Source organism: Populus trichocarpa, chromosome 12, assembly GCF_000002775.5.
Source record: "Populus trichocarpa isolate Nisqually-1 chromosome 12, P.trichocarpa_v4.1, whole genome shotgun sequence".
NCBI lineage: Eukaryota > Viridiplantae > Streptophyta > Magnoliopsida > Malpighiales > Salicaceae > Populus > Populus trichocarpa.
Genome location: NC_037296.2, coordinates 13906275 through 13934099, shown reverse-complemented (window position 1 = coordinate 13934099; position 27825 = coordinate 13906275). Strand labels below are relative to the sequence as shown.

The 27825-nt window shown below is 36.0% G+C and overlaps 3 protein-coding genes and 1 long non-coding RNA gene across 14 annotated transcripts in view; 2 read left to right on the top strand and 2 right to left on the bottom strand.

Annotated features, from left to right (window-relative positions):
* The window catches only part of LOC18103922 (putative disease resistance protein RGA3), a 134906-nt gene extending 126846 nt beyond the window's left edge, over positions 1-8060 (bottom strand). Inside the window, exons 1-2 of the mRNA XM_052445809.1 lie at positions 7916-8060; positions 6871-7250 (exon numbers count right to left, since the gene is read on the bottom strand). Of these exons, the coding sequence (XP_052301769.1) occupies positions 6871-7250; positions 7916-7975 (440 nt within the window). The 5' untranslated portion in view covers positions 7976-8060. The remainder of the gene's footprint in view (positions 1-6870; positions 7251-7915) is intronic.
* LOC127904070 (uncharacterized) overlaps positions 1-8295 on the top strand; it is a 134515-nt gene extending 126220 nt beyond the window's left edge. For both annotated transcript variants that reach the window (XR_008056905.1, XR_008056904.1), the window contains 3 exons: positions 7172-7232; positions 7406-7457; positions 7882-8295. This is a non-coding gene — a long non-coding RNA (uncharacterized LOC127904070). The remainder of the gene's footprint in view (positions 1-7171; positions 7233-7405; positions 7458-7881) is intronic.
* Positions 1-13157, bottom strand: part of LOC7482215 (putative disease resistance protein RGA4) — a 124615-nt gene extending 111458 nt beyond the window's left edge. The window contains exons 1-2 of the mRNA XM_052445810.1: positions 12998-13157; positions 10989-12324 (exon numbers count right to left, since the gene is read on the bottom strand). Coding sequence (XP_052301770.1) covers positions 10989-12324; positions 12998-13057 — 1396 coding nt within the window. The 5' untranslated portion in view covers positions 13058-13157. The remainder of the gene's footprint in view (positions 1-10988; positions 12325-12997) is intronic.
* Positions 13158-20768: 7611 nt separating this feature from the next.
* LOC18103918 (protein NARROW LEAF 1) lies at positions 20769-27252 on the top strand. Of its 10 annotated transcripts, none has more exons than XM_024582516.2 (7): positions 20769-20926; positions 21202-21300; positions 22318-22818; positions 22927-23103; positions 23681-23921; positions 24916-25416; positions 26430-27252. In XM_024582516.2, the coding sequence occupies exons 3-7, from the start codon at positions 22330-22332 to the stop codon at positions 26834-26836; spliced, it is 1815 nt and encodes a 604-aa protein (XP_024438284.1). In that variant the 5' UTR covers positions 20769-20926; positions 21202-21300; positions 22318-22329; the 3' UTR covers positions 26837-27252. The 10 variants fall into 10 exon arrangements, with proteins under 10 accessions (XP_024438284.1, XP_024438286.1, XP_006377029.1 ...); XM_024582518.2 differs by having other exon boundaries at positions 22299-22818; XM_006376967.3 differs by having other exon boundaries at positions 20770-20926; positions 22960-23103.
* Positions 27253-27825: the final 573 nt, after the last annotated feature.

Sequence of the window (27825 nt, the reverse complement as noted above, 5' to 3'; positions counted from 1 at the left end):
AAATATTTATACTACTCTTCTAGCATATGAGATAGTAAGTGATAGCATGGTCCCCATGTTACGGTTTATATTTTGCTTTAAACAGAGTATAGTTGTACTAAAAATACACCCCTTTCCCGAAAGGAAGGGGAAGAACACAATCAAGGGATTTCTTGTTGTTTAACTTCTCATGTTTCTCTCCCACCACGGGCAACTGTTTATTTTCGCCAAGGTGAATTGAGGCTTCAAGTAGAAGAAATTATTTACTGGTTAGAAACTAGGTCTATTTCACTGTTGTCTTTGAGACAAATGAAACTGAGGTTTTTGGTTTGCAATTTGGGCAGATAAGGATAATCCTTATTGTTTGGTGTTTGAGAATTTGGTGCTAAATTTCTTGTTGTAAATTGCAGAAAATAGTCAGGGTAAAAATTTAAGATGAATGCTAGGGAACACATCTTCCCAAAATGCACTGGGTTCTGGATTCTCAATGTTCATCTTATAGTTTGACAAGAGAATCTTTCCTTCACTTGCACTATCTTTTTGTTTGTTTGGCCGATGCATGATTTTTTTACCTCATTTTTCCTTGATTAATTCTAACTACAAAACAGCTACTTCACCAACAAGATGGAAAAGGCTCACCAAGATGTTCTCTTTGAAAAGATTCTCAGTGAGTCGTTGACATCTCATTTTTGGAATTTCTCCAATAGCTTGATGTCTACTCTCACTCTAGAGCCAGAAAGTCTTGTTTCCTGGCTAATTGATCAACACTTGTATCATATTGTGAACAAACATGCCAATTACTCTGATTTATCAACACATATCAAATTCTTGCTGCTGCTGAGGAAGATATCTGAACTTAGCCATCATAGAGGGTTTGTGTTGATGAAATTACACTGACTCATTGTGTACCATCTAGAATTCAATTTAAAAAAATATTGCAACAAATGTTTTTTTGCCCTAAATACATCAATCGGGTGTGGATAGCTTGATTACAATGCGACTTACTAAAAAGTCTTGGCCTAAATATGCGAAGATGATCCAAGTATACCATAAATTTTTAAAAAATAAAACCCACAGATCTAGTCCATGCAAAGGTACTGGAATATGGATTGGTAAAAATAAAAATGAAAATTTGTATGAAATTGAATTACGCTAATAAATTAGGGTAGCAAGAATTTAACCGTTAGCTTTCTTAACTATTCTTTAAATAGAATGTTTGGGATGTGAGAAATCCTGTGCCCATCTTCACCCATCTCCTCCCTATCCCTATCGTAACGTTTCCTTAGATTGGGGCAATACTCTATGGAGAATTTCTGTAGAGGCGCTATCAAAACATAGTCCGGTAGTGCTCTCAACAATGGGCATTTGAGAATTCTAAACTCAACAAGTTGTGGCATGATGAATATTGAAGTCGTGGTGGAATCTTCTTCTACCACTCTCCTTTCAATCCCATCCCACTCCTCTAGTTCTTTGAGATGCCATATGCTAAGTTTTTTCAATTTGGGGAAAGCAGCGACTCTTGCAATTTCTCCTTCATTAATATTGGTATTGCCAACATTTTCTATGCCTAAAAATCCACCATCCAACCTTCTCAGCTTCAACCTTGTTAAAGAAAGGCTTTCGAGGTTGGGCAATCTTCCCAGCGGTGGCAAAACATCGAGGTTTCTACAATTTACGAGCACAAGGTTCTGTAATCTGGTTAATATCATCATCCAATTGGGTAAAAATATCCCTCCGTAATCAGATATGATTAAATTTTCCAAGTCTGACGGCGGCTGTAAAGCTTCAATTAAAGCATCCTCATTCGCTTGCAACTCTGTTTTCTCCCCATCGAATTGCAATTCCAAACGAAGCAAGCGCTTCTTATTCTTGAGTTGTGCTTCCACAGCTTCACTCACATCTTCTATATCTCTCAGATTACATATCGTGAGACTCCCTCCAATGTGATTTAAGTTTTTTAATTCTCCTAAATTAGCTGCTTTACTTCTAGTCGAAGACAGTAAAACGATCTAATGTTCGAAGACAAGTTATCCTCTCCATTCCCTTTGGTATGAATGCTACACTTGAATAAACAATCTTCAGATGCCTCAACTTGGTAAGCTTTCCAATCGCATGAGGTAATTCCTTGAGAGACCAACACCCAGACACGTTTAGGGATTGCAGATTGCATAAATTACACATGGTTTCTGGCAGGGACTGCAACTTTACACTACTTACCAAATTGAGGTGTCTTAAATGTATCAATTTCCCTACCTCGTTTGGCATTTCTTTGATCGAAGCCTCTGCCAAATTCAATGACCTGATGCATGTCAACTGCTTGAATACGTCAGCTAGTGCAGCTCCTAGTGAAGGGTCTCTACTGTCAATCAAGAGGCTGCGAAGACCTTTTGCTTTGTGAATAGACATGGGAAAAGAGGTCTCCTCTGACAGCTTCATGCTTAAATGATGAACCCTTTCATATGTAGTCTCCGTTTTTTGTTCTCCAAGGTTATTGACATCTACTGTTAGACATTCATATTTTGTCAGAAATTGGGCAAAATCATGCACTATATCATGGATCTTGAATGTCATACCTTCATGCTCATCCATCTGAAAATCTTGGAAGAAAGAACGTGCTACTAAGACTTGAAAATACTCCTCTCCAACAAGCTCCATATCTCTACTTGGAGTCTCCTTAAGGTAACCTTGAGCCATCCACATCTTCACCAATTGGTCTTTTCCCATCTCGTAGTCTTTTGGAAACATGGCACAATACAAGAAACATCGTCTTGCCACATAAGGTAAATCGTAGTAACTCAAAAGCAAAGGTGGAAATAGTGCTCTTTCAACATGTTCTAGCTCCCACAGTTCGCTAGATAAAACATGTTCCCACTCTTCTCTTGTTCTTTTAGACTGCATTAGACCTCCTAATACCTTGGCAGCTAGAGGCAAGCCCTTGCACTTGCTTGCAATTTTGCCGCCTATTTCTGTCAATCTTTCGCGCTCATCTTTGCTTCTTTTATGGAATGCCACCTGATTGAATATTGACATGCATACCTCATCGGATAATCTCTCAAGGTTGATCCAGTGGTCCGTTCCCATCATTGTTGCGACAGCATGTTTACGAGTGGTCACTAGAATTCTGCTTCCTGGTGCACCGCCTTTGAAAGATAGTTTCAGTGGTTCCCATTGCCCATGACTTTCTGTCCATACATCATCAAGGACAAGAAGGAACTTCTTTCCCTTAATTGATTCAGAAACACTTTGCAAAAGGGATTCCAATTCAACTAAATTCGATGCACCCCTTTGAAGCGCCTCGAGGATAGCTTTTGCTATCCTAACCTCATCGAATGGATCTGAAACACACACCCATATCTTTTTATCAAAATGAGCCGTAACCTCAGCATTATTAAAAGCTAGTTGGGCGAGAGTTGTCTTTCCAATCCCGCCCAACCCTACTAGAGAGATGACATCCACGTCCCGCGCTTCCTGACTACTTTCGCCCAGCAACTTGCTTACTAAGGCTTCCCTTTCATCATCTCGACCACGCACGATTGATTCATCAACAAGGGAGGTACTTGTTATTCGTTGTAGTTCATCAGTAGCTCTGTACAACTCAAAGCCAAACATAGCTCTCTCTTTGGCAATCTCATCCACTTTTTCACATACTTCTTTGATCTTGAGGGCAATGTCGCGACGTCGAGCCACTTGATTGAAACAAAAGCAAGGAGATCCCAGGAAGGAACATCGCATCTTCTGTAGGCTGCGAGTATTTTCTTCAGCTTCCTCCATTTTCCATCTAAGAATTGCAGTGCTCCATTCATCTAGCACGTCATCCATATCATAGCATACATCTTTGAGCTTGTCTGCCCAATCCCTTACAGCCTTATCCTTCACTTGTTTTCTATCTGCATCTTCAAGGACAGATTGGATAGCAAGGAGATTGCTTTTCAGCTTGTCGACTTGTTTCTGCACACCCCCTACTAGGTTCACTTCTTCCTGTACCTATTGGTGTAGAAAAGATCAGAAAGTTCAAGCAGAGGAAACAGTTCTATGATTTCACTACAAGTTTTTAATTTTAATTTTTGGTAATTAATAGATTAAATAATTTTTATTAATCTTTTTTCCGCATAGTTCACACGTACAGTGAATTGGATTGGCTATATTATAAATTTATATATAAAATATCTATGAAGAACCTATATATTAAAAATAATAATATTTCTTTTTATCATGATCATGATGATATCTCTGTCTGCACTCTGCTACTATACAAGAAGGAAAAAAATGAATCTTAAATTGTTCGACGTCAAACCTATATATAACATAAGCTTGGCGGATCAAAGAATATATAAAAGGAATAAAAGGAAAGTGAATAAAAGGATCTGTATTTGTTGGTATTTGTAAAGTCTATAATAAGATTATGGAAGAAAAAAAAGACTTCAATTTTTATATTTCTTATCATGTTAGGGTTAATTAGATCATTGCAAATTGTATAAAAGTAATTACCTGTTGAGCAACGACCGTGCTTAACTGCTCCAAAATTGGCGATAAAAGTGCCTCTGCCATTTGTCTGTTTGGTTTAATTTTATTTTTAAAAAAGAGATAATGATGATAGGATGAACTGAGAGAGAGAGAGAGAGAGAGAGAGAGAGAGGAGAGAGTGAGAGGGGAAGGAGGCTGCTGGTTGTGAAATGAAGAGAGAGGGTTAGTTTATGTACTTGGGGTTTGGTGATGAGGGTTGACTTTTGTTACAGTCCCTGTACTGTTTCTAACATTTCAATTCAGTCCCTATATTATTGAACTTTTCAGTCTAGTCTCGGTCAGGGGTTACTTACTGCGGATGGATTTTCCTGGTTGCATGTTTGTACTGAGAATGACATTCCATTTTGAGTTCCAAAGGTGAAACACTCGTGGTTTTCATTTCTACCGAGTTCATAAGATAAGCCCTGAAAATTTATCAACTTTTTCACTTATCAGTGACATTAGAAGAAAAGCTGAAGAACAAACGTGAAGCAAAACAATAAAGAAAATCTTGAAGATGGGTACCTTGTTCTGCTTGCTTCCTACTTTTCTGAACCAACACTCGAAAGACAGGACCCATTCCACTGCAACAAAATAAGTTTGATTCAGCACTGTTAAGAAAAAAGTAGAGCAGAGCTACCCTTTTTGGCACAGGCTAGCAAGTTGCAGAAGTTAGTAAGAACTGGCTCATTGAGCAACCAAATAACCCAAGTACAGAGGAATGCCGTATTTTTATTTCTCCAAGGAACTGCATATTTGTCCCCCTCTTCTTCTTTTTTCCTGTTGAAACAGCAACAGGGTACTTCATGTCAAAGTCAAGTCCATAACCAGACCAGTAAAGAACATTGACCTACAAGGAGTTCCATTGAAGTTCCGATTATGAGCAGGCATGCTTCTATCTCAATTTACCACTCTGGGTCAGATTTCACACTTATCAGAGCACTATGATGACAACAGCAGAAACTATGAAGAGAGCTTTGAATCTACACACCCGCCAGTTATAATCATTCAAGACAGATATGTTAGCTATAGTTAAGGCCAGAGAGAAACACAGATGCCTGGTACAGCTGTGGACCTTTGAGAGGAAAAACGAAGAAGGAGTGTTTTCAAAATTCAGGAATCAGAGAGTGAAGAGTTGCCATGCTGATGCAGGAACATAGGAAGAGAGTTGTTTGGTTATTAGAATAAGGGCTAAGGTTATGACATTATCATGCTTAAATGACGAACCCTTGCACTTGAAGTCTCCACTGTAGCTTCTCGAAGCTTATTGACATCCACTGTTAGACATTCATTTTTTCTCATGTATCGGGCAAAATCATGCACTATATCATGCATCTTGAATACCATCACATCTGGACCGCCCATCTCAAAATCTTGGAAGAAAGAGCGCGCTGCTAGGACTTGAAAGTACTCCTCTCCAACAACCTCCATATCTCTACGTGGAGTCTCCTTGAGGTAACCTTGAGCCATCCACATCTTCACCAATTCATCTTTGCGCATCTTGTAGTCTTTTGGAAACATGGCACAATACAAGAAACATCGTCTTACCACAAAAGGTAAATCGTAGTAACTCAAAAGCAAAGGTCCAAATATTCCTCTTTCAACATGTTCCAGCTCCCACAGTTCGCTAGATAAAACATCTTCCCACTCTTCTCTTGTCTTTCAAACCGCATTAGATCTCCTAATACCTTGGCAGCTAGAGGCAAGCCCTTGCACTTGCTTGCAATTTTATCGCCGATATCTGTCAATCTTTCGCGCTCATCTTTGCTTCTTTCCTGGAATGCCACATGAATATTGAATATTGACCTGCATACCTCTTTAGACAATGTCTCAAGATTGATCATGTGGTCGGTTCCCATCATGGTTGCCACGGAATGATTCCGAGTGGTCACTAGAATTCTGCTTCCAGGTGCACCGCCTTTGATAGAGAGTTTCAGTGGTTCCCATTGTCCATGATTTTCTGTCCAGACATCATCTAGTACAAGAAGGAACCTCTTTCCCTTAATGGATTGAGAAACCCCTTGCAAAAGGGATTTCAATTCAACCGAATTCTGTGCCCTCCCTTCAAGATCCTCAAGGATAGCTTTGGCTATCCCAACCTCATCAAATGGTTCTGAAACTCTCACCCATATCTTTTTCTCAAAATGAGCCGTAACCTCAGCATCATTAAAAGCTAGTTGGGCGAGAGTTGTTTTTCCAATTCCACCCAGCCCTACTAGAGAGATGACATCCACGTCCCGTGCTTCCTGACTACTTTCACCCAGCAACTTGCTTACTACAGCTTCCCTTTCATCATCTCGACCAATCACGCTTGAATATTCATCAAAAAAGGAGGTACTTGTTGGTCGTCGTTGCTGTTCATCAGTGGCTCTGTACAACTCAAAGCCAAACATTGCTCTCTCTTTGGCAATCTCATCCACCTTTTGACAAACTTCTTTGATATTAAGGGCAATGTCCCGACGTCGAACCACTTGATTGAAACAAAAGCAAGGAGATCTCTGGAAGGAACATCGCATCTTCTGTAGGCTGTCAGTATATTGTTCAGCATCCCCCATTTTCCATGTAAGAATTTCAGTGCTCCATTCATCAAGCACGTCATCGATATCATAGCATACATCTTTGAGCTTGTCTAGCCAATCTCTTACAGCCTTATCCTTCACTTGTTTTCTATCTGCGTCTTCAAGGACAGATTGGATAGCAAGGAGATTGCTTTTCAGCTTGTCGACATGTTTCTTCACACCCACTACTAGGTTCACCTCTTCTTGTACCTATTAGTGTAGAAAAGATAAGAAAGTTTAAGCATGGAAAACATTTCTATTATTTCAACTCAATTTTTTAATTTTTGGCAACTGATAGATTAATTATTTTGTATTAATATATTTTATTGTGAAATGGATTGACTATATTAATAATTTATATATAGGTATGGAAAAAGTTCGATGTTCTCACGAGAGAAGGATTTCTCCATTAAACCTGTACGTATATATATATAAAATCTGGTTTTGTAGGGCTTTCATCATTTTACATTAAACTATAGATATATGGGTGTATAAAGGCAAGTGAATTAAAGGATCTGCATGTATATCTTTGTGAAGTCAATTTAGAAATAAACCCATGATAATATATTTGTGAACTTTTTATTGATTATTTTACCCTTAATAGTTAAGTTTAAAGAGAATCCTTTTTCGGTTTTCCTATATTTGGAATGATATATTTTCTTTAGGTTATTTTTGGAAATATGAAAAATAATAAAACAAGAAAAAGAAGATTCTTTAATGAAATCCAAATATATACTTGAGGATTTAAAATATTATTTTTATTTATTCAAGTTAAAAGTATTCTTTTTATGATAGGAAGAAAAAAGGCTTGAACTTTATATATATTTCTTATCTCTGCTAGGTAAATCAGGTTATTGCAGATGGTAGAAAAATACCTGTTGAGCAACGATCGTGGTTAACTGCTCCAAGATCGGAGATACAAGTGCCTCAGCCATCGTCTGTTTAGTTCTGATTGGAAAGAGAGAGAGAGAAGCAATGATGATGGGATGAGCAGAGAGAAAGAGAGGGTGAAGGGAAGGAGGCGGCTGATTGTGAATGGAAGTTAGTTTATATACTTAGGGTTTGGTGTTGCAGGTGGAGTTCCTGCAACTTGTAGTTTTTTTACTAGTGAAGCTTGTATTTTAGTGTCTCAACATTTTTTTTTATTAGTTTTTGTAGGGCTGTGGTGAAGGGAGAGCACAACTTGTAGGTTGAAAAATGAAATTGATGTGATGTATATACCTGAAGTAATGAGAAAGATTTGATGACCATAAAAGGATTAAATGAGAATCAAAGAAAAATTGGAATGACAGAGGAAATAAAAGCAATTCATGCAATTGAAAAACTTGAAAGCAGGGTTCTTGCGGGAATTAGGGTTCTTGCAGGCTAAGCAATGTGATACACTCGACTATTTTTTTTTTAATAGTCGAGTGTATTATAAGAAAATGGCTAAAAAGATAATAGCCTAGCATCCAGAAGTTTTAGCTGACAAAAAAAAAAGGCAAAGAAGCTTTAGAGGTTTTGAAACAGGGGAAGGAAAACAGTGTGGGAAAAGGAAAAAAACAATTGAAATCAGCGCCTCCTTTCTACAAAACCAATGCCATCATAGCTGTTATGAACATCTCGCCAGCAGAGTCTGAAGAATTGGTATCAAGTCTCAGCCATAATGAGAAACTGCCGAAGATCAAGGAAAAACAGCTTTGAAGATTTGGAGCAGCCCTATTAAAGATGATATTATTCTGATGAAGCTAAAGATTCCACACAATGCAAGAGAAGAGAAGCTGTCATGAGAGATTCTGTTCTTTCACCATAGAAAACCATTGGTAGCACATATCATCAACAGATTTTATCGTGAAAGGAATTTCATTCATAGATGCCAAGCAAAGTGGTAGTAGATGAAGAGGTGACTTGAAGATTCCAGGCTTCTATTACAAAAAACACATCTAGAAGCCACTCCATATGCTCATGATGATATTGCCTGTTTCTTCTCTCTGAATTCATACAATCTTTCTTTCATACACTTTCATATTTTCCAGAAAAGATTGAGGATGAAGATACACAAAATTTAGATTGCATCAGAGGTTGCAGTCACTATCTTTACACGGGGTTGGCTTTTTTTACTTGCTAAAGATAGCTAACTGTAATAGCAGAAACAAATAGGGTCTTGCTGCTGTGAATAGCAGAATTTGGTGCTAAATTTCTTGTTGTGAATTGCAGAAAACAGTCGCTTGATCTGCACTAGGATGGCAATTGCAAAGTAATGGAGGATGTGAGAAAGGTATATCACAGCTGCATTTGATAGAATAAATGTAAGAGAAATTAACGGAGAAAGGAAGTAAAATCCAAGTCGTGCTTCTTTTTTGTATCTTTCTCCTCATCCACTAACTCTTGCTTCTTTTTTTCCCGTGAAAAAATGGAGAGCCGAAAATAGATTTGTTAAAATATAGTAAAATCGTTTACCGTTAAGAATTAACCTGTTCCTGCAGATTCTAATTAAAGAGTTCTGTCTTTCTCCCGTAATCATCAAAACAAATGTTAGGGATGTGAGAAATCTTTTGCCAATCTTCACCCATCTCCTCCTCCCCGTAACGATTCGTTAGAATGGGGCATCTACTTATGTCCAGTTCCTGTAGAGGCGCTGCCAAAACATAGTCTGGTAGTGCTCTCAACAATGGGCAATTTTCAATTATCAAATCTCGAAGTTGTGGCATAATGGATATTATTGAAGTTGTGTTGGCATCTTCTTCTCCCACTCTCGTTCCAATTCCATCCCACTCTTCTACTTCTTCGAGATACCAAATCTCAAGTTCTTTCAATTTGGGGAAAGCAGTGACCCTTGCAATTTCTCCTTCATTAATACTGGCATTCTCATCTTTTTCTATACCTAAAAATCCAGCATCCAACCTTCTCACCTTCAACGACCTCAATACCAGGCCGTCAAGGTTGGGCAATCTACCCAACGGAGGCAAGACCTCCAGGTTCGCACAATAACCGAGTTTAAGCTCCTGTAATCTGGTTAATGTCATCATCCAATTTGGCAAATGCAACCCTCCGTACCTAGATATGGTTAGATTTTCCAAGTCAGACGGAGGCCGTAAAGCTTCAATTAAAATGCCGTTCTGCCGGCTGTAGTCGAATTAAAGCCAATAGCAAACAACGCAGGCGTTTCTTATTCTTGAGCTGTGCTTCTGCAGCGTCACTCGCATCTTCTACACCTCCTCGTAGATTCCATATCTTAAGACTCCCTCCAATGTGATTTAAGTTTTTTAATTCTCTTAGATTAGCTGCTTTACTTTCATTCTCACCACCACCACACATAGTAAACACATCTAATGTTCGAAGACATGTTATCCTCTCTATTCCCTTTGGTATGAAGGCCACTCCTGAACCATAAATCCAGAGATGCCTCAATTTGATAAGTTTTCCAATCGCATTAGGCAATTCCTTGAGAGAATCACACCAAGTAACGTCTAGGGATTGCAGATTGCATAAATCACACATGGTTTCTGGCAGGGACTCCAACTGATAACAAGATGCCAAATTAAGGTGTCTCAAATGTATCAATTTCCCTACCTCGTTTGGTATTTCTTTGATTGAAGACCTTGACAAATTCAATAACCTGATGCATGTCAACTGCTTGAACAAATCAGGCAGTGCAGCTCCAAGCGAAGGGTCTCTAGTGTTGATCAAGAGGCTGCGAAGACCTTTTGCTTTGTGAATGGACACGGGAAAAGAGGTCTCGTTTGACAGCATCATGCTTAAATGACGAACCCTTTCAATTGAAGTCTCCATTGTTGCTCCTCGAAGGTTATTGACATTCATTTTTTGTCATATATTGGGCAAAATCATGCACTATATCATGCATCTTGAATCTAATATCTTCTTGAGCATACGTCTTAAAATCTTGGAAGAAAGAGCGCGCTGCTAAGACTTGAAAGTACTGCTCTCCAACAGCCTCCATATCTGCACCTGAAGTCTCCTTGAGGTAACCTTGAGCTATCCACATCTTCACCAATTCGTATTTGCGCATCTCATAGTCTTTTGGAAACATGGCACAATACAAGAAACATCGTCTTACCACAGAAGGTAAATCGTAGTAACTCAAAAGCAAAGGTAGAAATATTCCTCTTTCAACCTGATCTCTATCAACCTCATCTAGCCCCCACAGTTCGCTAGATAAAACACGTTCCCATTCTTCTCTTGTTCTTTTAGACTGCATTAGACCTCCTAATACCTTGGCAGCTAGAGGCAAGCCCTTGCACTTGCTTGCAATTTTATCGCCGATATCTGTCAATCTTTCGCGCTCATCTTTGCTTCTTTCCTGGAATGCCACATGATTGAATATTGACCTGCATATCTCGTCGGACAATTTCTCAATGTTGATCCGGTGGCCAGTTCCCATCATCGTTGCCACAGAATGTTTACGAGTGGTCACTAGAATTCTGCTTCCTGGTGCACTGCCAGTGAGAGATGGTTTCAGTTGTTCCCATTGTCTATGATTTTCTGTCCATACATCATCAAGGACAAGAAGGAACCTCTTTCCCTTAATTGATTCAGAAACCCTTTGCAAAAGAGATTGCAATTCAACCAAATCCGGTGCCCTCCCTTCAAGCTGCTCAAGGATAGCTTTGGCTATTCTAACCTCATCAAATGGATCTGAAACACACACCCATATCTTTTTCTCAAAATGAGCCGTAACCTCAGCATCATTAAAAGCTAGTTGGGCGAGAGTTGTTTTTCCAATTCCGCCCAGCCCTACTAGAGAGATGGCATACACGTCCCATGCTTCCTGCCTACTTTCACCCAGCAACTTGCTTACTACAGCTTCCCTTTCATCATCTCGACCACTTACGATTGATTCATCAACAAGGGAGGTACTTGTTATTCGTTGGAGTTCATCTGTGGCTCTGTACAACTCAAAGCCATACATAGCTTTCTCTTTGGCAATCTCGTCCAGTTTTTCACATACTTCTTTGATCTTGAGGGCAATGTCTCGACGTCGAACCACTTGATTGAAACAAAAGCAGGGAAATCCCAGGAAGGAACACCGTATCTTCTGTTGGCTGTGAGTATTTTCTTCAGCATCCCCCATTTTCCATCTAAGAATTGCAGAGCTCCATTCATCTAGCACGTCATCCATATCATAACATACATCTTTGAGCTTGTCTACCCAATCTCTTACTGCCTCATCCTTCACTTGTTTTCTATCTGCATCTTCAAGGACAGAGTGCATAGCAAGGAGATTGCTTTTCAGCTTGTCGACTTGTTTCTTCACACCCACTACTAGGTTCACCTCTTCTTGTACCTATTGGTGTAGAAAAGATAAGGAAGTTCAAGTAGAGGAAACATTTCTATGATTTCACTGCAAATTTTTAATTTTAATTTTTTTGTAATTAATAGATTAACAGTAGTTGACACGTACTGTGAAATGGATTGGCTGCATTAATAATTTATATATAAAATATTTATTAAAAACCTCTATATTAAAGATAATAATATTTCTTTTTATCATCATCATGATGATATTTGTCTGCAGTCTGCTACTAACAAGAAGGAAGATAATGAATCTTAAATTGTTCGACGTCAAACCCATAAGCTTGCTGGATCAAAGAAATATAGGGAAAAAAGGATCTGTATTTGTTGGTATTTGTAAAGTCTATAGTTTTAAAGTGGAAATATTCTTCCTTTATAACACTCACTAATTATTTTAACATTTGATTGATTATTTTACAGTTTAATGAGAGGATCGACAACTCTTTCTTTTTCCTTCTAAAGATATTTGTTTTAGATTATTTCCGGAAATATGAAAAACAATAAAACAATGAAAAGAAATTTCTTTAATAAAATCTAAATCTAGATCTGAGGATTTGATATTTTATTTTATTTTTCTTATAAAGGAAGAAAAAAAGACTTAATTTTTATATTTCTTATTCATGTTAGGGTTAATCAGATCATTGCAAATTGTATGAAGTAATTACCTCTTGAGCAACAATCCTCGTTAACTGCTCCAAAATTGGCGATAAAAGTGCCGCTGCCATCTGTCTGTTTAATTTAATTTATTTTAAAAAAAAAAGAGAAAGAGAGACAATGACAACATGATGCACTGAGAAAGAGAGAGAAGAGTGCGAGGGGAAGGAGGCTGCTGGTTTAGTTAGTTTATATGTTCTCCGGGTTTGATGATGAGGGTTGACTCTTGTTTCAGTCCCTGTACAGTTTCTAACATTTCAATTCAGTCCCTATATTATTGTAACTTTTCAGTCTAGTCTCGATCAGGGGTTACTTACTGCGGATGGCTTTTCCTGGTTGTATGTTTCTACTGAGAATGACACGCTATTTTGAGTTCCAAAGGTGAAACACTCGTGGTTTTCATTCCTACCGAGTTCTAGGCTAAGGATTATTATTTGTGGAAAGTAATTTCTTCCTCGATTTATAGCAATTATTTTGGATTGATACTGACCTTATGTTAAGAATGCTGTAGTTTCTACTGAAATGTATCTGATATGGACACCTGATTATAGCATTCTACTGAAATTCCTGCTTCTCATCTGCTTCTCTATTTCTTCTCTTCATTTTATGTTATTCCACTAATCTTCCAAACTGGATCATGGTAATATATATCTGTCCATCCAAACTAATTTACACAAACCAAAAGTAGCAACCAATTCAAAGAAGCAGAGTCCAACATGATTAAAACGAAAGCTAGGTTCTAAAATATAGTCAGACAAAGTGTTGATTCGAATGATGATCTTAGGAATTTGTTCAATTGGAGATACACTCAGGTATGTCAAGTCGTGGAGCATTTCAAGCAGTAGTTTGCTGATTGAAATGACTGTAAATGGATCCCAATTGGAAACTGTCATAATTGCACTGCGAGCTCCGTTTTATGTTTCTTCAGAACATCAGTTTCCATCGTGATGCCTTCTTCCTCATCAAAAAGTGGGAAAAATCATAGGAATATGTCATGCATCTTGAACTTTAAAGAGTCTTACTTCATTTCTTGAAAATCCTGGAAAAAAAGCTAAGATTTTGAAGTACTCCTTACCAGCCAGCTCCATTTGATCTGCATGGAAACGGACAGCTCTCCACCAATCAGCAACAGAGGGGTAGGGAGGTGAAGAAGAGAGGGGATAGATGAAATCCCTAATTGTAGCTTGGTGGTTTTTGTTCCAATGACCATACCAGATAATGTACGAGTTGACAGGTGCAGCCAGAACAGGCCCCTAGAAAAGCACTGAAGGTCTACTACATCAGATGACCCTTCATATATAGTTCTTGGCCTGGTTGCATAGGTTGTCTTGGCTCCCAGAAAAGCCCAGAAGACAAACAAAACAGAGACAGCAAGAGTACATTGTGTAGCATAAGCTTATTATGCATTAAGTCTTTAGTCTTTAGTTCTGTGGGTTGTGACAGTTGAGGGAAGTTCTTGTATAGAAGATCAGCAGGTCTATTAAGGGAGGAAGAGGGGTTTGTGACTTGGCGAGATTCTTCATTTTTTATTATTTCCTTGTGGTGGACACAGTGGTTTGCATTGCTTCATCATTGTCTCCTTCCTTATGATGACTAAATTTCTCCTTGTATTGTTTCTTACTCTTTATTCCTTTGCTATATTAGATAAACGTTTTAGGCTATCAAACCTTATAATGTATTTTGTTCCTTGTTCCCCAAGAATGTAATGGCAGAACCTTGGAATCATTCTAATACAATCATGCATAAAATTAAGAAGAGGAAAAAAGAGCAGGAAAAAAAACTACTAAGGAGAGAAACCGAAACTAAATGTGGGTTGATTTATCCCCTCGACTAGCTGTGATTTATTTGACTGCAAAAGTGTATGTATAAGCTCCTCACATTGTAACAGTTAATCAAAAAATAAATTAAAAAATTAAAAAACAGTTAAAAAATTAAAAAATTGCAACTATTAAAAAAAGTTATTAGAATTTTGTGATTTTTAGAAAATTAATTTTAAGAAGAGACATGCATGACGCTTTATTATGCCTCAAATACTTTTAATTTATAAGATTATCTTAGATCCAATACAGTCATAAAAACACTATAATCTTTAACCCTTGTTTGTCTTGTGTTAAAGTTGATTGTCAAACCCAAGTATTTTGAATCTGATATGACTGTCAAACTTAATGGTCTTATGTCTATCGAGGTCGTCAGACCTATATCAAAATTCACTATATAAATATTAAATAAAAAATTTAAAAAATATTCTTCATTATTTACGGCAAGAAAAGGAGTTGGGTGATGGCAGTAGTGACACCAACAAAATTAATAATGGATTTTCAATATAAAAATATCTAAAAATATTTAAAGATTATGATGAATTTGATTTTTTGTTAATTTAAGAGTAAATTATAAGTGTTTATTAGGCTTTTATAGGAAGAAACCAAGTGCCTTGATTGGTTTTTGAAGAGACAAACAATGTCTGTGTGTGTTGTTATTTTGTGTCTTCTTTGATTTAAAAAATTTTAATTTTAATTGATGTACCTCTTTCATAAGGTATTCTATTTTACCCAGTTTTATTGAAATGCTGTTAATCTATCAAAATTTCAACTTTATTGTGCTAATTTAAAAAAAAAAAAACAGAAAAAACTCATGACTGATGATGACAATACAGTATTATGCAGGTTTTCCAGCGTCTCCTCCCCACTACTGGAGCTGCAAAAGTCAGTATCTTCTACTGTTTATCCTTACAAAACCAGAAGCACTCAGATATGTGGCAGCCAGCAGATTGCAGTAATAATTCTTTTAAAGAGTTTGTCCAATAGTGACCATAGCCTGCATGATACGCATCACTGAATCCAACCCTATAAAAGTTCATTCATCCACTTTAAAAATCTCTCTAAAACTTTGTATACATTGCCAGAGACACCACCGACACAAAAACTCTGATATTTAATCTTCACAGTTCACATTGAATGAGCAATATTTATATAAACAAAAATGATTTACCTATTTTATTTATTTATTCAATACTATTTATTGCTTCATATTTAAATTTAATAGAGGTAGCAATTGTATTGAGACTGTCATAAGTATAATTAAATTTTGAGAGATGTAATTTAACTGGTCAGATTCTGAATTTGATTTATAAAGTTCATCAATTCGAGTCCCATAAATTCTAGTGTCACTAGAGACTTATATGATCATTAATTTTAGAACTCGTATGATTAATTAAGGTGCACATAAATTAATCCCAACACACACATTAATTAAAAAAAATTGCAGCATTAATTTTGTCGCATCTGCATCTCTTAAATTACATAATGTTATTATATGTTTGTTCTCGTAGCAATGATGCTGCCGCTTCTAATAAAATTTAATTTAATTAATGAACTATGTTATTTCTCAGATAAGTGCTATTTCCTAAGAAAAATCCTGGAAAAGTGCTGGTTTAAAAAAAAAAAAAAAAGCTTGATATTGAAATTAATTCCTTTGTAATTTCCATTTCCAAATGGGAGAAAAGTAGATAATTCTCTCTCCACCAGCCACTGCCATTCACGTCTCCCTCGTAATCACACAGTTCCCATAAAATAAAATGATAGCAATGAACATGTTAATGATTCATTCACTCGAACCCTTCTTGTCATGTGGGTGTTTGAAGCAATCCATAGAGACAGCAACAGGAGATCATTAACGTCAAACTTAGAAAAAAACTATAAATGAAATATTCTAATATATTTAAGAATTATTATTTTTATATATATTTTTAACAAATAGTATCTTAAACAATCTTTATTTTGTATTTAAAGAGTTTAATAAAACAAATTTATAAAATATAATTAACAAATATATCTTATAATCTTTGACTAAGTGGAGTTCTTCAACTATTGCGCAACCACCCTTTCCTTAAGCGACAGCAAGTATGGCGGACGTGGAGGAATCCGGTGAGAAGAAGAGCAGTGAAAGGCTCATGGTAATAAATTTATGATGAGAAGACGTGGAAGCATCAAACCTCTGATGGTGATAATTATCCAGGATTTTCCAATCGCATTAATTAGGGCTATTTGGAACAAGCTCTCAGCCAATAATATTCCTCAAAGGTTTGGTCTCTGCATTGTGCACGATGGCAGCCGTTCAATGCTGTTATTTGTTTTTTAATTATAGTTAATTCAATCATGTTTCTATCAAATTTAATTAGATTTAAAATTTTGAGCCTTAAAGAAACAAGGTAGAGAAGTTCCATGATTAACAGACTCACATCACATATATATTTAGTTAACAGGCCCACATTTCTTTCTAATTTGCCCATTGCTGTCTGTAAGTATCCCAAGGTTGTTCATCTTTACCATTGATATGATGCAAGATCAGCTGAGAAAGAATATAAAATTCTTTCTGCTTCTGTTTGGATTTTTGTTTCCTGTTCAGCTTTCTATTTTCATTCTATTACTTATAATTTCTTTTGAAAATTGCTCAAATTGGTTTGTTTCATCTAGGAACCATCTTTTGGCCCTTTTTTTTTTATTCCTATAAGCTGGAATTAGTCAGAATTAAAATCCTATATTTATGCAAATGTCAATTAGAGTTTTTTATAGGCTCTTGGTGTCCATGCCTCATCGAACTTAAGGTACTATAACCTTAATGAATGATTTTGAAACTTATAAAAATCTTGAATTAGTTAATTTTTTTTATAAATTTACACATTTTATTTTATGATTTATTAATTAATGCATTTTCATTTTAACATGTTTAATTTTTTATTTTGTAGAATTTAATAGAAAGTTATATTTAACAACGAATGATAATTAATTTAAAAATCGATGTATTTATTGAAAACATATGGTTAAAATATTACTTTTTATTTTTATATCTTCTAATTTAATTTATCATATTATAATTCTAGATTTTTAATTTCAGGTTTTGATGTCAATAGTATTAACTATTAAGAAATCAAAGTGCACTGTTCTTGATGTGCTTTTTTATTGAGACGATGTGCAAATAAAGATTTATTTTTTTGGCTTGAAGTGATTTATGACAATGTAATTTGTTTCTGTTTTTTTAAGCCTTTAAAGACAATGCTTTGTAATTTATATTTTAACTTATTAATGTGTATTATTTAAACTTCTCTACAGTAGGAGTCCTGCATACTCAAACAAAACAAAACAAAATAAAAATATTAGAAAGACAAAAAATATATTGAACAGAAGATTGACACTAACAATTTAATATAAATGAATATTTAGTGGTAAAAAAATTAAATATACTTTAGAATCTTCTAAGAAAATTAAATAATATTAACATCAATTAAAAACTCATCAGAAATCCATCAGAAAGCCCATTAGAAGCCCATCAGACAACCCATTAAAAGCCCAAAAAAAACATATAGGTTTTCTTGGTTTTTTGAAATCAAGAATTGAACCGGACCGGACCGGACTGAAACCGGTTGGTTTGACTCTGTTTTGGTTTTTTTTCAAAACAAAAAAATTAGTTTGGTTGTTTTTTAAAAATAAAAACCGAACCGAAAATGATTACCCATCTCCACCTAAGATATAATTTAGAATAGTTTTACTCTTGATATATATAAAAAATAGATTTAAAAATAAACCAATTGTTAAAAGAACCGATACATTTAAAATAAATAACATTGATTTTGTCATTTGAGTATCAACTATTTTGATCACATTGATATTTTACTATTCTTCTTAGCATATTGAAGTTTCTGTAATTTTTGTCTTATAGATTTGATATTTTAAGGGGAAAAAACCAAGGCATGAGACAAGAAAGATCCGTTCATTCAAAATCAAATCCCTTGTGACCAAAATATCAACAATTTAAGCTCTTAGTCTTCAGAAAAATTATATTGCATTTGACCCAAAAAAAAAATATAGGTAACAAATTTGTCTAGTTAGAGAGTTTTTGAAAACGCGGTTGTACTCATATTTTTAAAAAATTTAATTTTTTTTACTAAAAAAGAATTTTTTTTATATTTTTTGAATTGTTTTGATGTGCTATTCTTAAAAATAATTTTTAAAAAATAAAAAAATACATTTCGGTATGAAAAATATTTTGAAAAACAACTATAACCACACTCCCAAACAAATCTTGATTCGAGTCTGTGATAACTATGCTGTTTATTAAAAAAAAATGACATTATTTTTAATTTTTATTATTTGAGTTTTAAATTGATTTAATAATCATAAATGTAAGGTGGGGGATATTTCAATTGTACCACTGAAAGCTACATCAACGCACCCTGTACAAGTGAACCCCATCCTTGTTAGATTTATCTGTGGCAAAATCGAGTTATGGCCCATTTCCTTAAATGCCCTTTTACTCTTTTCACAATTTGTTCTCTCCTAGCAAATGCCACATCACCACCTCCCTTTCTTGCATCATTAATGATAGTTGTCAGCATTGAAAGCTGAGAACCAATCTACTTATTCTTGTATGTCTTCTACATGCCCTTGCAACTACTTATAGCTCAATACTCCTTTCATACTTCTAAAACCCGGCCGGTTTAGTTTGATCCGGCCGGTTTAGTTTGATTAGTTGACTCGTGATCTACTATCATGATTTGATTTGGTCAAATTATAAGTTGATTTTTTCACACTCAAGTGCTATGAATTTATGATCTAGTTAAAACTCGGATGAAACCATTTAAATTTTATTTTTAAAATAATATTCTTTTAATTTACAAGATTAATTTGTTTAATTCATTATTCAAGTTACGAGTCGAGTAATGACGAGTCAGGTTCCAACAAAACTCTTCAAATCTGAGTGCCCCTCGATGTCTTCCTTTCCCCTTTCCTTCTCTCGGAATGCCTGATTGGTGGTGTAACCATTTTGGTATTGATACAATAATTGCGTTGTAGAAATTTCTTGGGAAATTTCATCATCTCGTGGCTAGTGGCCATCTGTGAAAGTATACGCTACAAATAAAATACATGTAACAAAGATTACACATACATACTTCCATACTTGAAACTAGAACAGTCCAACTGAACTAAGATGGTGTGTGATATTGTAATTTAATTGTATTTTTTAAAAAATTAAAATTATTTTTTTAGTTTGAATTTTTTTTAATTTTTAAAGATATAGTAAGACGTAATTTCTTGAATATACCAATACATACACGTATGTATACGAGATTATATTAAACCCAATTAAAAAAATGGAATTTAATACCAATAATTTGCATGTCGCATTATTTTAATACGAGGTGTGGACTTGTGATGATTTGATAATTGAATCATGGATGATAAAGATAATGCTAGTGATGTGACGAGGTGATAAAAGGTGAAGATAATGTATTGGAATAAAAGACGGGCAGTGTCTGAATGATTTTTAACTTCTAGAAAGCCAACTCTCTTTACCAAGCAAACGTTTTCCATAGGGAAGGATAAGAAAATAATGGAAGGAGAAGGAGAGAGCACATCATCATTCATGTGAGAGAAAGCAGAAAGAGGAAGTGGCAAAGAGTCTTGAGATAAATAAATAAAAAATTCATCATTATTAAACCTGAATAATATATGATATATATATATATATATCGATTTTAGAAATTATTACAAAATCAATATATAATCATTCAAAACCCTTCTCAAGGCATACAGTACAATGCACAAAATATCTATCAATGAGATGGAGATAAACCAAGGCAAGTAAGAATGCAGGAACAAAGGGAGAAGATCACTCAAACTACCCATCACCCTATAGATAGGTGGGAATTGAATTATTTGGGTGAAGAATGTGCTCCTTTTAGGGAGCAAATATGGATGGGACCCAAAGAAAAAAATTTCTCCTCCATTGAAACCCTCCCTTATGCCTGCTGCACTTCTTTTTCCACCAAGCAATGTGATCACTCAACTCACTCACTCCCTCCCTCCATAAATTATATGTAGCTAAAGAAAATGAAAAGAAGGGATAAAGAAATCATAAAGGAAGAAAGCAAATGAAAAGTGTTTGTAAGAAAATGGGAAAAACCCATTAATTATTAAATTGTTTTTTTTATATATATATTATGTTAATGCGAAATCAATTGTAGCAGATACTATAGATATTTGGCTGGCTTTTCTCTCTTTCTCTCTCTCCAAATATTTTAATACTTAGTTCTCTCTGTCTGCCTAGAAAACATTGAGTCTTTTTTTAATTTGCTATAGCTCACTGCTCTCTCTCCCTCTCTCCTCTCTCTCTCCATGTCTATAGGCGCATAAAGTTTTGATTTTTTTTTACTATGCAGAGTAGCAATTACTAATGAAAAAGATTGTGTACTAGGGCATGAACAGCTTCAAGGGGCTATTTTTGGAGTCCCCCATCAGAGCTCCACCTTTTTTGCTTGGTGAGTGTTGCATAAAAACCTCGTTTTTGATTGTATATCCTATCTGGGTTTTGCTTAATCTGTTGGTTTTGGTCTTGATTTAAATATGGGGTTTGCTTGTTTTATCAATCTGAGCTTTTCTATCTGGGTTTTGATCAATTTCAGCGCATAAAAGAAGGTTCTTGATTGTTTTAGCTCAGTTTTTTCAGAAAGTAATGGTCTTTATGAAGTATTTAATTTGTTTTTCAAATAATCATTTCAAAGTTTTTGCCTTGATTCAAATTTAATTGTCTTTTTGCTGCCTTCTTCATCGATTGTATATGGGGGTTTAGCTTCTTTGTATTCGTTTCTCAAAGACTTGCATTGACTTGCTGTTTTGTATCTCTATTTTCTGACTTCTGGATGATTCTGTGTGTCCTTTTTTGCTTCTGTTTTATTATGGTTTTCTGCATGGAAAAGGATGACACTTTTCCCCTATCTATTCTGCATTTGCTATGTGAAGCTTCTATGTTTTCGTGTTCTTCTTCATTTCTCCTGATACCCTTTGGAGAATTTGTTTCCTCTTGGATCCTTTATTAGGATAGGGATTATTATTATTATTAATATTATGGCTTGTTCCGTGTTTCATTGGCTCCCTAGTCTATAAGCTAAACATCTAGTTATTTTAGCGCTTATAGCTTCAAATTAAGTGGCAGAATGCTTGTGTCATATATTTAATCATGGTCCTTGTTTTCTGCAACTTCCATGGTTTCCTATTTGAGATGTTTCACTGCAGGTGTTTTTGCAAATTTGTTTGCGTGGAGCAGCTTTATTCTGGTCAACTTTTATTTCTTTTATCCATTTATATTTTTTCTGAAATATTGTTTTAAAGTGTTCATGTTATTGTATAGTGGGATTGTTCTTCAGTTTCAGTATTTATTCTTACTGTTCAAGCACTGCAGTTTCTCCTGCAATTATCAAAGCAGCTTCTTTATTTTATGAGAATTAAAGCTGCCTAATTTGTTCTTAAGATTATACAGTCAATATGTCTATGTGTAGGAGAGCTGACAGATGGAAAGGAACAGATTAGGTTTAAGGATTCATCACTCTGGATCCTCACAATCAGAGGAATCTGCTTTAGATTTGGAAAGAAACTACTGCAATCATTTGCCTTGGTCAAGCTTGTCGCCACTTCAACCCTTTACTTCAGGGGGGCAGCACTCTGAGAGTAATGCTGCCTACTTCTCCTGGCCCACATTGAGTCGACTAAATGATGCAGCAGAAGACAGGGCAAACTATTTTGGAAACCTTCAGAAGGGGGTGCTTCCGGAAACTCTTGGGAGGTTGCCAACAGGGCAGCAAGCTACCACCTTGCTCGAGCTAATGACCATTAGGGCATTTCATAGCAAAATATTGAGGCGGTTTAGTCTTGGAACAGCGATTGGATTTAGAATCCGAAGGGGTATTTTGACGGATATTCCTGCAATTCTTGTTTTTGTTGCCCGTAAAGTTCATAGGCAATGGCTTAGCCATGTCCAGTGCCTACCTGCAGCCCTTGAGGTAAGAAAACTGGTGCTTCCAGCTTTACTTTGGCCTCTATTTCTCTCCTGAAGACATTTGGTTTATTTTATTTTGTTTGATCTATGACTGGCTTCATTGTTTGCTTAGGAAGTTAAGTTGCCTTTTCATTGTATGGGCCAGGGACCAGGAGGAGTGTGGTGTGATGTAGATGTTGTAGAATTCTCATATTATGGTGCTCCTGCAGCAACTCCAAAGGAACAGTTGTATACTGATCTCGTGGATGGCTTGAGAGGAAGTGACCCATGCATTGGTTCTGGATCGCAGGTATCAACACTTTAGTGATGTTTGTGGTTTTTGTGTTGATTAAATGGTAGGGGTTGAATGCATGAATAATAAAATAGCACTATTTGTTGGTTACTTAATAAACTTTTTAGTTGATATGTAGACAGTTTCCTAGTTCTTCCTGTTGATTGTAGGATGTGATAAATGGGCAAAGTACATTAAATGTCTGAACTAGTTTTCCTGCTTTTGAGTTGGATATGTGCAAGTCTTTAAGCCAGGAACCTTGGTCAAGTCTATTATATGTTGCCATTCTAGAATGGTTTTGCATTTTCTTTTGTACCAACTGAGAGTTCCAAAATCCGGTGAGAATTTTCAGGAAATCTTTATCCAACCATTGTGTGCAAATGAAGTTTTTTTTTTTATTAAGATGCAATTGCAGTTTGATCTGTTTAGCAGTATTATGAATTTTTTAAGGGAATGGTTTGAGTTCTTTTTTGTGCTGTCCTAATATATGTCCTGCATCTTGATTTTGCTAAGGCAGTGTATTCTGTGATATGCACTTGAATACTTGTTTCTTTGTTCATTTTGCGGGAATTACAAAATTGCCTTACAATTTTAGGTTGCTAACCAAGAGACATATGGAACCCTGGGTGCGATTGTGAAAAGCAGAACAGGTAACCGCCAGGTTGGTTTCCTCACAAATCGGCATGTTGCAGTTGATCTGGACTACCCAAACCAGAAAATGTTTCATCCTTTGCCACCAAGCCTTGGACCTGGGGTGTATTTGGGTGCTGTGGAGAGAGCAACCTCATTTATCACTGATGATCTTTGGTATGGAATATTTGCTGGAACAAACCCAGGTAATGCAGTTCCATATTAAATTTGTCATACCAATGCATACTTTGGTTTACCACATGTTTTGCAGTTTATGTTCTTCCTCTTCATAGACTATATTTTTAATGATCCATCTGTCAATCCAAGGGAAGATGTTATCTTGCTGTGTTTCATAGATTCCGTTTAACTAAGAAAATAGTTTGAGAGATAAATCAATTATTTTTTCCTTTTGTTGAAATTTGTGTTTGTTGGTCTGAAAGATTTAATTTAGGTGAGTATAAAGTATTACCCATTTTCAGTTGTGGATTTCACCGGGGATTACTTTCATTCAATAGATGTAACTCTATAGCTGCACAACTTTAACCAATTAAGTTTCGGGCACCGTTGCATCCTCAAGCTCCCAAATGACTTCTTGGTTTTTCCTCTTTAATCAAAGATGTGCCTGCGAATAATAGGTGTTTCTGCTCTGAGAAGGTAACTAAAACTGACATTAATCCAACTTGCAGTTGCCAAGTAAATTAATAGATATACGATACTAGCAGAGTAATTTAATGGAACTTTTAAACCTTACTGACACAACTCAAAGTAGTTAGCATCTTATCAATCCTGAAATGATCTAGCATTCTGTAAGGAAGACGAGGCTGGGATTTGTTAATGCTATTGTTGCATTAGTCATGATTACAATCTTGAAAACTTTTGAATATGCTATGAGAAGGCTGATTTTCCATGAGAGTGCTTCTTGGAGTTTGTAAAATCATGATGCTGGGTAGGATTATTTCTGTCTTGGATAAAAGTTTTTAGATGAAATCTACTGGAGCATGAACCATGGGTCATGTCCAAGGCTTAGATAATCCTTGTTCATCCAGGCAATTGAGCTAGATGCTTGTCTTCGCTGACTAAGCTTGAACTTGACTTTTTTATAGATGGATGGTGCTGAAGTACAAATATGTAGCGTAATTGTGTTGATTGTTTTTTCTTTGCTTGCTGACCTCAACACTTACCCATTGCAAACCCTTGTAGAAACATTTGTCCGAGCAGATGGGGCCTTCATTCCTTTTGCAGGAGACTTTAACATGAACAATGTAACTACAACTGTCAAAGGTGTTGGCGAGGTTGGTGATGTCCATGTTATAGATTTGCAAGCTCCAATCAATAGTCTCATTGGAAGGCAAGTTGTCAAAGTTGGAAGGAGTTCTGGCTTGACTACTGGGACCATAATGGCCTATGCACTAGAGTACAATGATGAGAAAGGGATTTGTTTCTTTACCGATTTTCTTGTTGTTGGTGAGAACCAACAGACTTTTGATCTTGAAGGTGATAGTGGAAGCCTCATTCTCTTAAAGGGTCAGGATTGTGAGAAGCCACAGCCAGTTGGGATCATTTGGGGTGGGACAGCTAACCGTGGTAGGTTGAAGCTTAAAGTTGGCCTACCCCCAGAAAATTGGACCAGTGGAGTTGATCTTGGTCGCCTGCTTGACCTCCTTGAACTTGATCTCATTACTACCAATGACGGGCTTCAAGGTTTGTGCTTTCAATTTAATCCTATATTTTTCTCCTTCTACATTAATGCACTTATCTTTCAGAATTCATTTGTGTTTTTCCCCTCATATATGGAGGGCGTATTGCCAAAATCAAGATATTATAGTAACAAATGATATGCATGCTTTGTTTCAGATGGGAACTGCTGGCTAACTTTTCCTGATTTTTATTAACAAAAAACAAAAGAAGAGAAGAAATTTGGAGTTTGCTTTCAAATTGAATAAACTACGTAGGTGCCAAAATAACATGGTGCCTGATCATTAAATTTTCTACTAGGTCTATTTAGCATAGAGGGGTTTATTATGACCCTCCATTAATTTACTGAAAAAGAAACTGTTGTCAAATTCTGGGTATCAAGTTTAGAAGATGATAACTTGTTTACCTTTTGAATGTCAGTGTGGAACCGTGAATGGCTTTCTAATTAGCACTGTTTGGTTAGTGTCAAAAAAGAGTTCATTGTATTAATGAATCTATCATCAACAAGAGAGCAATCAAAGGAACAAAGGGTCAAATAATGTTTTTTATTTTTTGATATGTTACTTTTTGAAAAGTGAAAATTACTTTTAAATAAAATCTAATGTTATTGCTTTCTGAATGACATTTATACTCTCTGAATTTCCAATAGCAATGATATCAAGTTTCCAACATTTGTTTCTTCAAGAGGGGATGCCAGCCTATGTAAGTTCATTAGCTGTTACCTTTGACAGTTATACTTTGCACGCATACAAAGGAGAGAGAGCAAAAATTTCATTACGAGGACAAAATATTCTCCCATTAAATTGAACCTGCCAGAGCATATTTGTTGTTACTCTGGATAGAAGGTAAAGGTGACAATGTAATAGTTTGACTCGAAACAAAGGCCTGACTTGTGAATCTTTGGGAAATATAAAGAGTAAAAAAAACTGAGAGCCTGCTGAACATCACTCTTTAGTAATAATTCTGTGCGTATTATCTCAACTTGTGATACTGTCTGACTTGTTCAGTTGTTGATATAGCTGCAGTTCAAGATCAAAGAAATGCATCAGCACCGGCAATAGATTCAACAGTTGGAGAGTCATCTCCTCTAGACCGAGTGCCATCCAAAGAAAAAATTGAAGAAAACTTTGAGCCTATTAATTTAAACATGCAACAAGGGGTAGTCAAAGGTGAGTCTCAGCAAGGACAGTCTCCACTCTTCATTGGCCCTGAATTTCATATAGAAGATGGGGCAGAAGCAGCTCCTAATGTGGAGCACCAGTTCATCCCAAGTTTCTCAGGGCAATCGCTGATGCATGACAACAAACCTCAGGAAACCCCAGAACTGAAAAACCTATCGGCGTTAAGGAGTGACTCTGATGAGGAGATGTGTTTTTCGTTGCAGTTAGGCAAGCCTGAACCGAAGAGAAGAAAGCAGTTGGATTGACCTTTTAGCATCAAGGAATCAAAGTGAAGGATCAATGTTGCCAATGCTGCTTGAAAACTCCTGAAAACTGAAGTCACAGGATTGTTTTCTCATTCTTCCCCAGTTGCTTGGCCATCAAATTCTGAATTGTAAGTATCCTGAAATGTTAAATCGCAAAGAGAAATTTTAAGGTTCATACCTTCATCTAGGTAAATTATGATTCTTTTTTCCCATGTTTTGGTTAAGGTTACAGCTTTAGGTTACATATGTGAGTTATACAATATCCAGTAGAAAATGTTTAGGGAGGTGTACTTCATTAAATATATCTTCAATTGTATTACCTTGTCAAAATGGTTGTACCATAAGGACTCCTAAAATGGGGGAATGAACAGTTGGTTAAAACATAAAATGTCATTTTGACAAAGCCATGTTGGTTCTATCTATTGCCCCAGAGGGGTTCTCCTTCACGATAAAACTTGTTTAGTAAACTCTAGCCTGTTGGAGTGAATAATGAAAACATTGTAGTCTGCTTTAACCAAAGCACTTTGTCCAGACGTTTTGCACTGTGTTTAGCAGTTTGACTCTGCCTCCTTTTGCACTCATTTTGGGAAGTGGGTCACAGTTCTTGGGAGAGAAGGGGTTTAAGGTGAAATTCTTTGACGACATTGATATTGGTTTCCTACTTTCCTTTCATTTTAACTTTTAACATTGCCTTTAGTTATTCTGTTGAAGTTTTGAGGACATCAGACTTGTATTCCCCTGTCTGGATCTTCATAACCAGTGATCTCTACAAAAAGGGTTTCCAGTTTTTAATTCATTTGTCCAGTTTGACTCCAATCTTTTTCCAATTAATCGTTAATCTCGACAAACAAGATGATCTCTTTCTAGTTGATTTTCAAGGAACTTCAACAGTGCATAATTTAAGACTTGAGAATAGTGTGGTGTCAAGACAAATTATAAGCTGTTTTTCAAAAAAAAAAAAAAATAGAAGCGGAAATGTACTCCCAGCT